General features: G+C 46.5%; 1 protein-coding gene across 4 annotated transcripts in view; it reads right to left on the minus strand.

Annotated features, from left to right (window-relative positions):
• Nucleotides 1-8,153: 8,153 nt before the first annotated feature.
• Nucleotides 8,154-17,159, minus strand: part of TRANK1 (tetratricopeptide repeat and ankyrin repeat containing 1) — a 98,591-nt gene continuing 89,585 nt past the window's right edge. For all 4 annotated transcript variants that reach the window (XM_087430689.1, XM_087430690.1, XM_014790460.2 and 1 more), the window contains 3 exons: nucleotides 11,809-14,882; nucleotides 10,864-10,962; nucleotides 8,154-9,702 (listed from right to left, as the gene is read on the minus strand). In XM_087430689.1, coding sequence (XP_087286815.1) covers nucleotides 9,602-9,702; nucleotides 10,864-10,962; nucleotides 11,809-14,882 — 3,274 coding nt within the window. In that variant the 3' untranslated portion in view covers nucleotides 8,154-9,601. The remainder of the gene's footprint in view (nucleotides 9,703-10,863; nucleotides 10,963-11,808; nucleotides 14,883-17,159) is intronic.

Genomic DNA, 17,159 nt, shown 5'->3' on the forward strand with positions numbered 1-17,159 from the left:
GGATGTACAAGGATCAGGTGATAAAGTTCAACGTGTAACTGATGGACAAGCTTAGAAGCTGTGGTCCACTCTTATTTACTGCTGGCTGCAGATGCACACCAGTTGGATGGGGGTCTGTTGGATGAGAAGCACAGGACTGAGCTAGATCTGTGTGGGACCTCAGGGGGTATCTAGAAGAGCATCTTTTCCTACTGGATTACCATGGCCATGAAACACACAACATTACGTCTTAATATCACTTTGTCAACACCTGAGTAGGTGGAGCACATTCTTTTCTGACCACCTCTTCAAGCAACAAATATTTGCCCACTTGCATCTCTCCATTTTTATTTCTAAACATATCTTTATTGTTTTTTGTGACCACAAATGTACTGCAATCTATTTTTAAACATCTGGCTCTCACAGAGTACTCAAAGTCACCACCAATAACAATTGAAATTCAATTTTTATTCATTTTTACAAAGGTGGATTGAACCATAGAGCCTCCTCTTTAGCTTGAGTTTCCAGTGAGCAATTGATCTTTGCCATATTTCCACGCCAGCACATTTCAATCTTTCTAAAAACTGAACCATATTCATGGTATTCAGCCATGCCCCTGCTAATACTTGAGTTGTCTCCAATTTTGCACTCTCCCAGACACTCCTGAAGTAAACGTTTATTTGGGCATCTGTAGGAATGTTTCTCTAACATAAATCCCTAAAAGTAGGAATGCTGAGACTATATATACAATGAAATATTATTCAGCCTTAAAAAGGAATGAAATTCTCACACATTCTACAACATGGATGAACATTGAGGACATTATGCTAAGTGATATTAGCTAGTCACAAAAAGACAAATACCATATAAAGCCACTTATGTGAGGTACCTAGAATAGTCAAATCATAGAGACAGAAAGCAGAATGGTGTTGGCCAGGAAATGGGGATTTGTTTAATGGGTAGAGTTTCAGTTTTCTAAGATAAAAAAGTTCTAGAGATTGGTTGCACAACAACATGAATGTACTTAAAACTACTGATCTGTATGAGTAAAAATGGTTAAGATGGTAAATTGTATGTTATGTGTATTTTACCACTATTAAAAATAAGAATAATATAAAGTGGGATGCTGGGTCCAAAGGCGAGTCCATTTTTAATTTTAATAGGTATTGTCGAAGCGCCCTCCAGAAAGGCTGCCCTGGTTTTGTTCCCCTTGCCATGTGAGTGCCTTTCTCCCACAGCCCCTCCAACGCAGGCGTTGTCAATCTTTCTCCATCGCGATTTGGTGATGGCAAATGGGGACAGAAACAGGGCAGAAATTGACATTCAATTTGGAGCGTAACAAAAGAATGCTCATCAGCTCGGCCCCTCCAGACACTCAAGAGTGGCCCAAAGTAAATTTGGGTTGCAGTCTTCTGCAGGGTACTTGTAGATCTCTGTGGATGCCTCCAGAAACTCGTGTTACTCTAGTTCTCTTCCCCCATCCCACTCCTTAACCTTAAAATGATGACTCCAAATATCACAGACTGGCCTACATATTTCCCTGAAACAGCTGTCCTGCAGAATCACTAAAACTTGGGTTAAAAATAGCTTGTCTCTAAAAGAAGGTTGGGTCCCTGGGAACAAAGCCCTCTTAGAAATGTCCCCACCTCCGTAAAGGGCACACAAAAGCTGACCCAGCTTTGTCCCCAGAGTTCGTCATTGCTCGTGACCACCACTCCCTGCCCTGGAACAGATCCCTGCCTGAAAGCTTTTCACATTCTTGGTCCGTCTATGGAAGGGAGGCAGGGAAGGAGGGAGGATAATGCAATTACAACCAAGCTACAAGCTTGTGTCATTATTCCCATTTTATAAATGCCCAAATGGGCTGAGATTTTAAATAACATGTCTGAATTCTCACAGCCAGTATAAGAAGCCAAATTTCAGTCTTACGGCTCACTTCAAAGAGACTGTAGTGACGGTACTGTTTCCTCAACGCAACTCATCCCCCAAAAGTCCCATCAGATATTCAGGTCACATCACCACTGAGGAGGATAAGATGACGTGTCTTCAGCAGAGAACATCAAATTCTGAATAGAGTTAGAATTCTGCAGCACCAGGAGACAGGTTTCTAAACAACAACCCACCTAAAGAATGCCTGGTACCTTGCTGACGGCTTTTCCCTCTCCCTTAGCAAGCAGAGAGACATGTTTTTCTGGGAAGGGGGTGGGAGTGAGGATCAGCTGCCCACTGTTGTAGTAATGCTTTGGTAAGAAACGCAGGTCTATCAAGTTAAACAGGAAGACTTCCCATGAACTCTTAACCTTTGTGCTGTTGAGGGGTGTTGCTGGGTGGGGAGATGTCTCCTCATGCCGCTCACCTGGCCTTGTGTCCTACAGTCAGAATTTCCAAATCATATTTAGAGTGACAAGATCAAGTAAATCCAGTCTCAATTGCTTAGGAAAGATATTTGTGGCAGAAGAGAGAGCAGCTACCTGCTGCATTGATTTAACCATCCTCTGGATCATGATCTTAAGGATGACCCCAGGGACACAGATTTTTGGTAATTTGTGGTATTGATCTAGGAACATATTTAAGGCATCCCAGACACCAGATCAACCTGCTAGAGAAGGCCAGGGAGAAGTGTGTGTGTGTGTGTGTGTGTGTGTGTGTGTGTGTGTGACAGAGAGAGAGAGATTGAGATGTTAGGCATTGAGAAGATTAAGATGGTATCATGGAGAATCTGTGAATGCCGGCTTCCTGTCCTGCAGGGACCCTGAAGGAGGTGCATGAGGATAAAATGACCAAGAAGAGTGGCAAAATGCTGTGTTATTAGCTAAATATTGTGCCCCAAACCTGCAAAAAGACTTCATATCCATGTCCCCTGGAGATCACATTCCAGTATTCAGGAGTGCCCTGCTCAAATAGCTCTGAGCCTTTCCCCACTGATGTGCAGGGTCCAAGGGGTGGCCAATGGTGACTATTTGGAGAGGAGGGGGTGCAGATATGTAATGAGCTTGGGTGTGTGGCTGGAATGTTCACATACATGCAAGGGAGGCCCTTCATGGTGCAGGATGAAGCAAAGGGTGGAAAGAGAAGGGATGAGGGGAGAAGTCTCTCTTTGTATTCTAACCCCAGGCCCCAAAAATGTTAGAGGCAGGCCTGCCCTTATGTGCCAGCCAGCAGTGCTGGCTGCTAGTGTCCCAAGGGAACCAGAATCCAGGAGCTGAGTGGAGAGAATCCTGTAACCTGGTCAGAGTAATTCCTCTTGCAGGTTGCCCTGGCAACCAAGTCTCAGCTGCTGATGAAGCCCTGCACGGCTAGCTAGATGTCAGGGTCTGGAGGGGAGGTAGCTTAGATGACAAATGCTTAGTTCCAAGGATGCATTCTAGAATCCCTCAGGTTACTAGAATACTACATATTGGGGTACTAGGATCTCCACTAGGCTGGGGAAACAGGTGGATGAAGTCCTTTCCTTCCAATGGCAGACTGTAATAACATGGGATCCCATAGGGAGCTATGCTCACTGACCTCAGAAAAACTCCTCACTTTACACATAGTATATTAATTAGTAATTATCACTCTACATTTTGGAGAGTTATTGTAAGATTTAGAGATCACAGATGCAGCGTGCCTAATAGTACCTGACACATAGTAGGCCCTCATTTCAGGTATCTATTGCTGCGTAACAAACTGCCCCAAAATTTAGTAGTTCAAAACAATACGTTTTACTAATTCTTATGATTCTGGGGCTCATAAATTCGGGCAGGTATCAGCTGGTGGTGGTTCTGCTTCCTGTGGCATCAGCTAGGGTCACTGACTTGGCCTCATTCAGTGGACACCTGGGCTGAAACATCCAAGAAGGCTTCACTCATATGAATGGTGCCTGGGTGCCCCTTCATGTGGCCTCTCCACCTAGCTAGCTTGGGCTTCTTCCCAGCATGATGGTCTCAGGGTGGTCAAATTCTTGCAGCTAGATTACCCTGATGAAAAGCAGAAGCTGCCACGCCTCTTAAAGGCCAGACTCAGAATCAGAATCAGCACAATGTCACTTTTGCTGCATTCTGTTGGCCAAAGCAAGTTATAAAGGGAGTGGAAACAGATTCCACCTCTCCATATGTGGAGTGACACACACATACAGGGATGGGAAGGGATAGTGCCCATCTTTGAGGTGTACCTACCATAGCCCTCAACTCTTTATTCAGCTATGAATTTGTGATTTTCTTTTTCTATTTTCCTCTCCCTTTTCCAATGAAGTAGCTAGGACTTTAGGCTCCCTCAGTTCAGGGGTGAGGCAGGGACCAAGGTATGTCATGACCAATAAAGACCTGAACTCACCCTCACGGCAATGCAATGGGGAGGTAGGAAAACTTCAAGGGCGATGGCTCAGTGGTTCATCTACAGAGGCTGGACCAGACGCCCCAGGGCTCCCAGCCTCGCCAAGCTCAGCTCAGGAGAAAAGCTGCTCATCTCCTCTAACACCCTGCCAGCTCGGACAAAGAATGTCAGTGGTGGCCATGATGAACTGAAGGAGAGAGGGCCTCCCTCATTTTACCCACACCACATAAGCCTCTTAAGACTTAAGAGACCCCAAGGAAGTAGAGGGTCCCCCAGTAATGACTTGGATTGAATTTTCCCACCTAAGAGAGCTCAGAGTAGGATTTGAATTAATTTAAGTAAAATGTGACATTTCTTGTACAACTGAGATTCGTGTGTATTGCACTATTGTTAGACCATTAAACCCCAGGATTATCAAAGTCATACTGAAATCAGATGGAAACATAGGAAGCTCATGTTCAATGCTATTAACATTTAAAAATAAAAATGAAATACCTCATATGTGTATTGGGTAAAACCTGGAAGTTGCTTTGTTGGGATTTTAACATTGGGTGTTTATAGCCTTGGTCATTTTCCTGGACCAGAGGAGTGATTCCCCTATCCGGGCCTGGAGAGCCCCTTCTGTGAGCTCCAGAGGGTGGAGTACAAGCCTCATCCCTTTCCTGACCTCACCCTTCTCACATCCCCATGAGCCATGTGCCCACCCTGCAGCATGGATCACCCCTTGGGAGGAGCCTGGAAGAGCCCATTCCATGGCACTAGAGAAATTAAGAGCTGATGCACTCTGGCCAGCGGGAGACCTTGGTGACAGCCAGGAGCTTTGAGCACTAATATCCCCTTTCCATGCTGAGAGCAGGTGTAACATACACTGTAAGTTACACAGAGCTCCACGAGCAGGTGCTCTTGCGGTGGTCAGTGCTGAGCAGGATGCCCAGCACACCTGGGGCTCATTTTGAGCTGCAAGTGACCACTCTGGGGAAACTGAGGAAGGCTGGCTGGGAAAGGTGAATGCAATATCTCCAGCCCTAGATTTGGAGGTAGGGGAGCAGGGAATGGGATCCCTGTGTGTGAACCACAGTACTCAGGGTGGAGGGTGAGGGCACTAAGGAGAGAGCAATACCCGCAGTTTTGGGAGCTGCTGTGCTGTGCTGTGCTATCCACTGGAAATGACTTGGGGCAGCTACCTTGTCCTGTCCTTGGGGGTCAGAGGCTAGGCTGCCCCACACGAGTGACGGGGGAACACAATTAGTTTCCTTGCCAGGCGTTCCACTTTCCCATAGGAGAACACTATTGCCAAAAAGCTGTGAGAAGTTGAAGGGGATGAGCTCTGTAAATGCCCAGGGGCTGGTCAGCTCACTTTGTGCACTGTTACTGGGCAGGGGTGATGGGCTCCAAAAAGAATTGCTGGCATTTGCTGTTGACCTCGGTGTCTGAGTCCTCAGTGGAAAGAGTGCTGGCTGGCATCAGAAAACCCAGATCCAGGTCTCAGCCCTGCCCCAGACTGGCCCTGCAATCTAGAGTAAGAAAGAGCATCTAGACCTCAGTTTCCCCACCAGTGATTTGGTAAGGCACTCAGGTGCCAGCAGAGATCTGGGGATGCTGTGAGCTCCCATGTCAGTGTCCTTCCTTGCTTCAGTTGCTGGAAGACTGGACTCTTGTCCCCAGAGAGAATTTGAGAACAAGGGCTCTTGGCCAAGAACCTAAGAAAAGGCAGGCCAAGGCATGGGTGCGTTAGTGGGAGGAGGGGAGGAAACCGCCCCCATAGGCATCAGGCCCCTTCCCTTTCCCCAGCAGACCTCAAGGGACCCAAACAGCATTCTGAATGGTTAACACTGGCTGCAAAGAAGTGGAGTCAATGTCTGAGGCAGTTAGAAAAATAGTTGATTCTTCATGATGGGTTGTTTTTGTTTTTGTTTTTGTGAGGAAGATCGGCCCTGAGCTAACATCTGCCAATCCTCTTCTTTTTGCTGAGGAAGACTGGCCCTGGGCTAACATCCATGCCCATCTTCCTCCACTTTATATGGGACGCTGCCACAGCATGGCCTAACAAGCAGTGCATCGGTGCACGCCCGGGATACGAACCGGGGAACCCCGGGCCGCCGCAGCGGAGCGCACACACAACAACTTGCGCCACCGGGTCGGCCCCCATGATGGGTTTTCAGAAGATGAACTGTCCCTGAAAATTCATTCCCTTGACTGGGGAGATAGACAGTTGGTATGTACGTGCTCATCCAGCAGCTGGATACACAGGGGCGCCCAGAAGGCAAGCTAGCAGGATGATCAGGACAGAGCCCCAACTTGGGGGAACTCCCCTGTGCAGGAAAGAGTTAACACAGCAGGCCTGACTGCCATCTTTTGAAAGATCTGCTTACGAGGTTGGCCCTTGGCTGGTGCCTGGAAACTTGGTTTTCAGGAAGGTTTCCACCATTCCCAGAAATTATAAGAGTGGCTCACAGTGCCTAAACTGTATAAACAATCTGGTTTATGCTGAATTCCTGTTTTCCTTCTGAAACTCTGGGACTTTGATATGTGCTAGGCAGAAGATGCCTACATAACCAGCCCCCAGTAAAAACCCTGAGCAGCGAATCTCTAATAAGCTACTCTAATTAACAACATTTCACACATTTGCCATAATTAATTGCTGGGGGAATTAAGCGTGTCCTGTGTGACTCCCCTGGGAAAGGACCCTTAGAAGCTCACACCTGGTACACCCCAGACTCCACCCATGTGTCTTCTCCCTTTGCAGACAGTGCTTGGTATGCTTTTGCTGTAATAAGTCAGAGCCATGGATACAACTACATGCTGAGTCCTGTGAGCCCGCCTAGTGAATTACTGAACCTGAGCGTGCTCTTGGGGACCCCTGCCAATACCCCCATCCTGGACTTCCAGGCAAGGCCTGGGACACCAAAGCCCCTGCTTCTGGACTGGGCCTCAGGACTCAGGTCAACAATGGGAATTACTGATTCTGCTGCTTAATTCCATTCTCCTCATCACAACCTCCACACCCACACTCTGAGGACTCTTACGAGTTGAGGTGGATTCTCGGGAGCAGTTCTCTAGACGTAGTTCTATTAGACAGTGCTGATAGAGAAGGTAGCAGGATCGAACATCTATCCCAGTTCTGAGCCTCCTGGACCTTAAAGCATAGGATCGGAGGACACCTTGCTTTCTAAAACTCAGCGGTCCTGCTCACTCAATACAGGCAAACACCAAGATCACCGACTCCTGAGGGTGTTCAAACCCATGGCAACAGCCTACAGAACCATCTCTGTAAGGGCAGGAAAAAATCTTAGACCATTTAATTTCCCAAAAGGAGAAACTGAGGCCCAGCTGCGTTATGTTAATGCTGCTACCACCCCATGTGATACATATTTCTATCGCTGCTGTTTCTCCATCTCTCCATCTCTCTCCTACACCAGATCATGAATCCCCCAAGGGTGGTGCCACACTTAGGCACTCAGGGAGTACTGAACGGATCTAACTCACCCCAGGTTACACACCTCATTAGGGGAAGGATGAGGATTCAACGCCGGGTCTCCTGCCCCCAGGGTCATGTTCTTATTGGGGAGCAGTCCCAACAGATAGCACTGACAAAACCCCTTACAGTCCACACCCTGTGTGCTCAGGAGCATCCAAACGGTAAAGAACTGGTATAGGCAGGCCCTCGAGAGCCCCTGCAACCAGCTAGGCGGCCCTGGGCTGAGCTTCATTTCTCTGTCCCTGGATGTCTTCATTTCAGAAGGCACAGCAAGCTTCTACCCTGGGTCAGCATCACAAGCTGACCAGAAAGAAGCAGCTCCGAGATTGACCCCTTTACTCTCTGAGCATAAACTGGAAATAAACAAAAGGACAGCTTCATGTAAGAGAAATGATTTAACTTTATAAAAATGTGATAATACAGCAAGATTTGATTGGGATTTTTTTCCTTTTTTTTTTTCTGGCAAGTGAAGTTTATAAAAAACACCTGGAATAAAAATTAGAAACATAACCTAATAAAAATTAGAAGCATAAACATTTCAAGGAAATAGAGTCATTTAGAAAGACAATAAAGAGGAAACAACAAGTAGCAAAAGCAGCGGCAACACGGGGAGAAGGTTGGTTCTGTTGTGATGACACGACAATGAAGGACCAATATGAACCTGACCTTTGGCACCAGGCTGAGCTGAGGGGCAGGGAAATGGTGGGCAATAATCATGAGAGGCATGAAGGCTTCCTGAATGGGACCAATTGAGTAGGTGGAACAATGGCCTCCTCAAAACAGGCCCAAGCCCCCGCTCCTCTTACATGGCCTACCAGCCACGGGGCAGTGATTCACAGCCAAATCCCTATGGATTGGCACTGTAAGGCTGGCTTCCTCCTCTGTCCACTTGTCCCTAACCTGTAGCTCTGCAGGTCACTGTCCCACCCTGGTGAGCTCAGCAGGAGGAAACTCATCAGAATGTCAACGTAAGCTAAGATGGCAAACTTGCCAGGGAGAACGAAGAAAACTAGACATATAGGGCAACATACAAAACACTTTTTGGAATGTCTGCACCATAGCCAAGGCAGAGTTAGGACCACCTTGGAGAGGCTGGCTAGGAACCCCCAGCAATACTCCCCAGCCTTCCCTTCTTGGGGGAAGGTCCTGAGGCTGGACACTGGGGGAATTCTGGACTACATTCTGAGGTAGTCTAACCATGACTTGCACAGGTGGCTGAGAATGGTCACAAAAAAATGGTGGCAAGAAGCGTAGAAAAGTTGCCACAAAGAGAAAAGGCTAAAATATATAATGGAAGGAACCACGCTACAAGTAGGCTCAGAGAGGGCCAGAGTGTGGCCTGGGGTCAGGGGTAGCCAGAGTAGGGCCCACATGGGCCCTGGGCACACACAGCTTTCGTACTACTCGAGGTCACAGCCACGTGAAAGGAGATGAGTGAATCAGCAGAGGGATTTCCCCGCCCAGGGCAGCAGCAACTCTTAGGTGAGGGGTGTCCCTGCTACTGACTCACGTCATGATGATGATGAGCCAGAGAACCAAAGGAGTCCTAAGGTTCCCTTCAGCTATGACTCCTCTCATCTGAACAAGTCTTAGGGGGAACTGTTGCTGCTAGACTTGAACTTGGAAAACACTTAAGAGGTCCCTGCAGTGAGGGAGCAATGAGACCCTTAACCACCACTGAAAGAGAAATAGGAACAAAGAGCAAAGGATTGTAGACTCCTCCACTATTTTATGCTAACTGACATTCTTTTTCTCTTCCGCTCCAGCACACAGAATTCTAAGTCAGGATGGAATGTTCTGAAGGTTTAGAAGGCAGCAGCTATGTGGACATTAGTATCTTCTCCGCTTTCCACATTTCCACAGACGCTTTCTGGGACGGAGCTCAACAAAGTCTTCAACTTCATTTTCATAATCATCTTCCTGAACAACACCTGTTTAAAAAGCAAAGGCCAGAAACAAAGTGCAGAATGGTGATTTTTTTCACTCCATTGCAAAATATAACATCCTAGTAAAACCTAATGTCTCTGTAATCATTGCTATCAATTAAAGAAAAAAAAAAAGCCTTCCACCAGGGTGCCAGAGAGAAAGGATGTTTCCTTGAGTACTGATATTGTTTTATAGGCTGAGCCACAGCCAATGTAAACACTCTTCTCCAGAATTAAGTTCTTTTACAGGCTGGTTCCTCTGGCCTTATGTTAGAGACCCTTTAAATGGCAAAGAAATCAAACAAGACCTAAACTCAACCATAGACTTGAGTTGGAATACCAGTTATCTTCCTTCTGAAACAATCACAAAAATCAAAGTCCCAGCAGGGACTATATTCTAAAGATTTTTTATTGGCATAGACATTTGTGCCAAGGCCCTTCAGGTTTTCCCCGGCTCCGGGGTCTGGATTTTCCAGTAGCATCCGGATTAGGAGGATTCACAGAAGGGCAATCTGGGGCAGGTGAAACAGTTGGAGCAAGAGGAAATGAGGTCCAGCCAAGAGGGGGCAGTAGTTGGAATGGGCAAGAGGGAGGACTTTTCAGATCATGCAGAACTTGACAAGGTAATTCTGACATCGGGAGAGAAACCTGACTCACTCTGCACAAGCCTTTAACCCTCTGGAGGAAGATGCACGCAAGTTTCCCCAGTGATTTTGTTTTGTCCACAAATTTGTTTGTTTTATATCCCCAAGCCCAGAACAGCGCTGATACATACTAGACACTCAATAAATACTCACTGACTTACATGAATGGTTGACACAGGCAAACATATTTATCAAGAGATGGCTTTGTAATACCTTGTCTATCCTTGGGAGTCACTGTATTGAGCGTGCGTAGTGACTGAATGTCATTGACAATAGCTCATGAGTGGCAAAGCGGTGTTTTGAAAGAGCAACTAACATGAGCCCAGATTGACGGCCCTCACAGTCAAATGGGGAAACTCAGATGCCACGTTGCTAACAATTTGACTCACTGGGGGCAATGCTCCTAGACAGTGAGTGGCCTCTACTGACATCATAGGCAGCCCCACTTCAAACTGACCTGGGAGTCAACAGAACCAAGAACCACAAGACCCAGAGCATCACCCTGGGACAAAGGACTCCTTACCTTCCTCCTTTGAGTGGAGTTCTGCTTTCCTCAGCCACTCCCGCGCATCTCTGACTGACAGGGTCAGAACACTGACCAGCCGAGTCATGACCTCCTCCGCTACAGGAACCAAAGAACAAGCGCTCTGAGTGAAAGGGTCGCTGTAGGGACTTGGACACCTAGGACTAGAGCCAAAGCCCCCACCTCCCAAGAACTTGTCTCTGTGCCTCCCCTGAGGAGAACAACACAGTAAGGACCCACAGCCACCTTCTGCCGCCACAAACATAAACTACAATGAAATGCTAGCCTGACGCCATTACTGTGTGTCTGTAGAGACTGCCAATAGCAAATCTTTCAAGGAAGCTTTTGTTCAAAATGTTATTAAACCTTAAACTAGAGTGTCTGAATCATAGAATTACCTTAAATTATGTAATTTTACACATAACATACTTCCACTCAGTGTTGCTAAGAAGTAGCTAATAAAGAAATTAAAGGAAATTTGATTCAAAGACTACATAAGAATTATTATTATTAAAGGCTCACACTGGGTATGGTTTAGGGACCCTCCTAAAAGGATGAGAACAGCTACACATCTCCAGATCTTAGTCAAGGGCTCAGCACAAAGTAGGTGCTCAAGAAATGATCACTGAATGACTGAATCAGAAGCTTAAAGAGTTTCCTCAAGATCCTCTCCATAGAATTAGCTAGAAAGCCCTTTTTTTGTCTGTAGTGCCAGAGGAAACCATCCCGGCCCAAGATAATCACAGTTTTAATTGGGGGAGGGGTGGTCCAAACAATGAGGCTTTGCTGTAACTTGAGGACACACAGTCCTCACTTGTATTTCTGCTAATGCCAAGTTCTATCATCCCCAGGTCAGACATCACCACAAAGGACTTGACTCTGACATGTGTTCTCAAAGTCCGGGTTCTAACATTACCTAGGCCCCCATTTCTGAGGGCCCCTTACCATCAGCCCAGGTCTTGCGTCTGTAGAGGTCCTCCACCGTATCCAAAACCTTCTTGATGTTCTCCTGGACCTTCCTCTGCAGCATGCGGCTGTGCTCTTTGGAGCCCGGGTGACTGGGGATCCACACGCTCTGCTCAATGTCCTGTACTACAAGCTTGCCTTCCTCAATGGCTGGGTCCACCTTCTCACAGAAAAATTCAGAGTATTTCCGGTAGGCCACTTGCTGCCTCTGGTGGCCTTCTAGGCGAATGTGCTGCTCATAAGACTCGCTGTTCCTCTCCCAACATTCCTTGTCTTCCAGCTCAGCCTTGGAAAGGGCCAGAGCCTCTAAATCCGCTCCCTCAAGTGCTTTGTCGGGGGTGAAATAGTTCTCAGGACAGTGGGTGAACTTCACTCCACACAGGTCACACTGGGTCCTGTCAACATCGGCCTTTTTGAAGTTCCCGGCCCTGGGCTCCCTGGTCTCCTCCCTGAAGCACTCCTTCTGGGCACTCACCCTTCTCCTCCAGCGGATGTACAAGAACACCACCAGGCACACTATTCTCAACTTCTGCTGCCTGGAAGCCTTCTGCTGCTTCTGGGAAAGGATGGCGGCGAGGAAGTAGTCTCGGTCTTCTGATGCCAGCTCATTCATCTCATCCTGACCAAACTCATACGGTGTTTCGGCAGAGTAGTCCACGGCGTCCACACAGAGCAGGCGGTTTAGTTTGACCTCCTCGTGATAGAGGCCACGGATCCCTTTGGTGTGCCCGCTGTCCCACCTCCAGTAGCAGTCCATCAAGTACTCTTCATCCCGCTCAAAGAGCAGGTCCTGCAGTGCCTCAGCCACCGACTTTTCATTGACCGACTTTTCATTGACCGACTTTTCATTGACCGCCATCAACACCCGGTTCACCACTTTCAGGAGCCTCTCGGGCACCAGGTGCCGGCAGTCCATGCTCATCTGCTGCAGCCTCCTGTCGATCTCCTGGAAGTGGTGGTACAAAAGAGGCTTGCAGTTTGGCTGCAGAACCTCCTTGGCATTCACCAGCATCACCAAGCACAGCACCAGGGTCCGCTCTGCCTCACCGGAAACTACATAGTCTATTTCACTGAAGGCATCGAGCAGAACGTTGAAGTTCTCATTCTCCTCACCGCATAGCACCTTGACAAGGTAGGAGAGGTGGTACCGGAAATTCTGAATGGCCCTTGTCACATCCTTAGGTTTGTATCCCTGAATGATGGAGAACACGTGCCCGAGCTCCTTGTTCTTCTTGCTGAACAGGAACTCCCAGTAGTGCAAGAGCGCAATGTAGCTCTTGGGGAGGCACAGGATGGTCTTCTTCCCCAGGCAGGCCAGGACTGCCCCACAGTGAATGAACTGGAACTCCAACATGGCCACTGTGTTTCCAATGCTGGGGATGAGTGGTTCCTTGCACCTCTTGACAAGGACATTCATGAAACGGAAAAAGAGCCTCTTGCAGTTTTCTGGGTTCCTGTGAACGTAGAGCTGGTCGATGCAATTCTCCAGCAGCCGCATGAAGCACAGGTAGGTCTTCTCGGTATTTTCATCATCCTTGTCGGGCGCCAGCATGCCGAATTTCCCTTCTATTCCTTTCATCTTGCTGCCTCGCCCCCTGCCCCTTTCCTCTTTTTCAGACTCCAGAGCTTTGAGCTCCCTATTGTAGTTGTCCTCCTCCCGGTGGAGCTGCTTCTCAAACTCCTCCGGGTAGTTAGAAGAGAGAAGGAAAGCCTGCATGGCACTCAGCCACAGGTCTGTAGACTCCCGGCGGCTTCGTGCACTTGCGTTTTGAAACAGAAAACGGATGTACTCTTCTAGAGCAAACTTGTAGAATCTGAAGAATTTGTAATTCGGTTTGAGGATTTCTTTGCATGCCATGAGGTTTTCTGACAACACTCTCTGATGGAAATGCTTAGGGAAGAGGACATTCAGGAAGGATTCGCAAAGGCCCTTCACATCTGTAGACAAAATACGATCGATTTTTTCAAGTTCTTGAGCTAAAATTTTAGGGAATACCTTTTTGGCTTCCAAAAGCAGTCCATTGATTGCCACCAGCTGCATTTTTGACTGAACCAAACACTTGGCCTCACAGCGCCGCAAAGGCCTGTGGAAATCTCCACAGTTTTCATTCTCACATTTTAAGCCTACAATAAACCACATGCAGACCCCGGGGTAGGTCTTCCCAAGCAGGCTCTGCGTGATCTGACACAGCCTGCTCAAAAGGTGTTTGTTTAGGGCTAATTTCACTTGGTCAGTCATTATCAAGAAATGGTCTTTTGTTTTCTTCTCTCTCAAGTTCAAATCCAGGTCAAAAATTATTTTTAATATGGGTCCAGGGTCATTCTGAGCTATCTGACAATACTCGGAATCCACCTGAGAAATCCCAAAAAACTCAAAACAAGACTTGACCATTTCCTTCTCAGCATTGTTGGTCACTTTTTTGAGAGCCCTGACCAGATTGAGGAGGACTTCCAAGCCCCCCGGAGCCAGGGCCAGGACCTTCTCGGGCTCTGCCTCACACAGGCTGGTGGCTTTGTAAAGCGCTTCCACCACTCCAGCTGAGTGGTTAAGTCTGTGAAACTTGAAGAAGGCATCCTTGAGCTTCTGAAAGTCTCTCAGGATTACCCCCTGCAGGAAGACGGCCTCAGCAATGCCGGACAACTGATGGGTTTGATGGCAGAGATCAAGGGCTTCTTTCAGAATGGCCTTGGTATGTTCTACATCTGAATCCCTGGCCACATTGAGGCGGGCAGCCTCCAGCAGACATGAGGCCTGGAAGTCCTTGTCAGCAGTGAGCCTGGCAGCCTCCAAGAGGGAGCCATGTTGCTTCATCAGCAAGGCAGCCTCTTCTCTCCGACCTTCCCTGTTGAGCAGGTCTGCAGCTTCTGCTAGCCGTTTCCGAGACTTCAGGAACACCAGCTGGTCTTCTGTGTCTAGCTTCGAGAGGACAGCCATCATCTCCTTGATCTTATTTGCACTCAGGTACTTTGCTGCAGCCTCCAAGTAAAACTGACTGGCAGAATAGGAGAGCTTGGATATTGGAAGGGTCTTGGCCCTTACCATTTCTTCATACCTGCAATGATAGACAACACAAATGTCAACTCATTATCACCCAATAGAAAATTTCTTCCAAAATACAGCACAGAGCAACTTAAATAAAATTCTCACATGTAGATATAAATTACAAAATAGGACCTCAACTTATCCAGCATCTTTACAAATGCTTCATTTTACACTGATAAAATTAATTCTTTATTCTCCAAAGAAACCAAGCATTAGTATGTTTAATTAACGAAATATAGTGGAGTTGCAATCTCAGCAAGTGAAAGTTAAATTTGAAAGTCAATCTGTAGGGCAAAAATTAGGCATAGTCAAAATTATCCTTGAAAACAAAAATCCCTTAAACTCTCATAAAAGCATGACAATCATTTTGGGTATACAACACTGTTCAGTTTGCTATGTGATTAATGAGAAAGGATGAATATGGAGTCTGCACACACACCAGCGAGTGTATTAGTCTTCCCCCTCTTATCCAACCTGTGATTTTTCTCTTTTGCCAGGTAAGCATGTGCTTGAGTTAGTGTGAATTAATGAAGCTCTGAAGGGCTCCTCTTTACTCTGCTGATCAAAGTCAGTATATTCCACACTACCAATTTTCAAGGCATTGGAACAATCCAATAAAACATGCTTACTTTTGAACTCTCACAGGACAAAATACATTTCCTCACAAACACAGAAGTGCCAGGGCCCTTATGACGCCCCAGAGTTATCCTACAAACATCAGATTTCCTAGTATAACAGGCTCTCTGTGAAAAGGTGTAAATAAAGCTGAAGGAAGGGAATATACTTCTCATGTGAGTACTGGCTGATGGAGTGGGGAGTATTTTTAGCAAGTTTAAGGAACTAGTTACATATTTTCTTTTCAAATCTAAAACGTTCTCAGTGCATTTTGAGTCAGGCCAGTTAGCAATTGAATTCTACAACCAGTATGCACAGCATTCAAAAGACACTCAGATACATCTAGTGTGAGGCTCCTGTTAATACTTAGACTACACTTAGATCTCAACTCAACACTTCACTAAAAACTCTCAGTTGTATGCCTCAATAAAGCTGAAAAAAATTAAAATAGTAATGAAAGACCAAAAAAAATGTTTCTGGGAAAATTTATGATTATTCAATACTCTTCTGGAAAAGTGAGAACAGCAGGTTCAATAAATAATTGAAAGTATTAAAAAAACAACTCGCAGTCAGTTTTGTCATATGAACTCACGAGGGAATTGGCCTGGTCAATTACTCACAACACCACTACATAGCACCCAGCTGACTGGGTACCCAATAAATGTCACAGCTGGCACCCTGTATGGATTGACAGTTTGTGCCCCCTAAAATTCATATATTGAAGCCCTAAGGCCAAGTGTGGGTGTATTTGGAGATGGGGCCCCTAAGGGAGTAATTAAAGTTAAATGAGGTCATGAGGGTGGAGCCTTGATCCAATAGGATTAGTGTCTTTATAAGAAGAGACACCAGAGTGAGCACACGCTCTCATACCAAATATAAGCACCCAGGAAAGGCCACATGAGGACATAGTGAGAAGGCAGCCATCTGCAAGCCAGGAAGAGAGCTCTCGCCAGTAACCCAGTTGGCCGGAGCCTTGATCTTGGACTTCTAGCCTCCAAAACTAAGAGAAAATAAATTTCTGTTGTTTAAGCCACCCAATCTGTGGCATTTGTTATGGCAGCCTGAGCTGACTAACACACAGTCATTGTGTATATCATACATATGACGGTACCCAAGACCTGGATAAAAGAATATGCTCAATTACCAACCATGGTACTGGACATCCACTTTGCCAGTTCCAAAAATAAAACTCAGTTTCTTTATCTAGATGCTGGTTACACAAGTGTATTTACTTTGTGAAAATTATGTGCACTTTTTCGAATAGATGTTATACTTTAATAAAAGCTAACTTCAAAATAAAAATCTCAAATTTGAACATGTAGGTCAATTACGTTCGTTTTGTCACATGTATTAGTTGGTAGAAAGCAAAGAAAATATAGAACCAACCCATAGCCTACTTTTCCAGGAGCTGAGAGCACGCCCAAACCCCTGTTGAGTAGAAATGCAGACAGCAGACTCTGCCATTCTCGCTGTCTCATACCACCAGGAAGATCTAGGGGCATCAACCACAGGCTGTTTCTAGATTCCTTGCCAACCATTAACCCCACCTATCTCCACTTCACCTGTGGAATATCAGCTGGGCTAAAAGTTCAAGGAGGCCTCCACAGGTCATGTATAAAACTTATGTGTCCTAGAACTGAGGGTATGTGTACATACATATCATAAATATACA

Source organism: Ceratotherium simum, chromosome 5, assembly GCF_057802395.1.
Source record: "Ceratotherium simum simum isolate JZ-2026a chromosome 5, ASM5780239v1, whole genome shotgun sequence".
Classification (NCBI taxonomy): domain Eukaryota; kingdom Metazoa; phylum Chordata; class Mammalia; order Perissodactyla; family Rhinocerotidae; genus Ceratotherium; species Ceratotherium simum.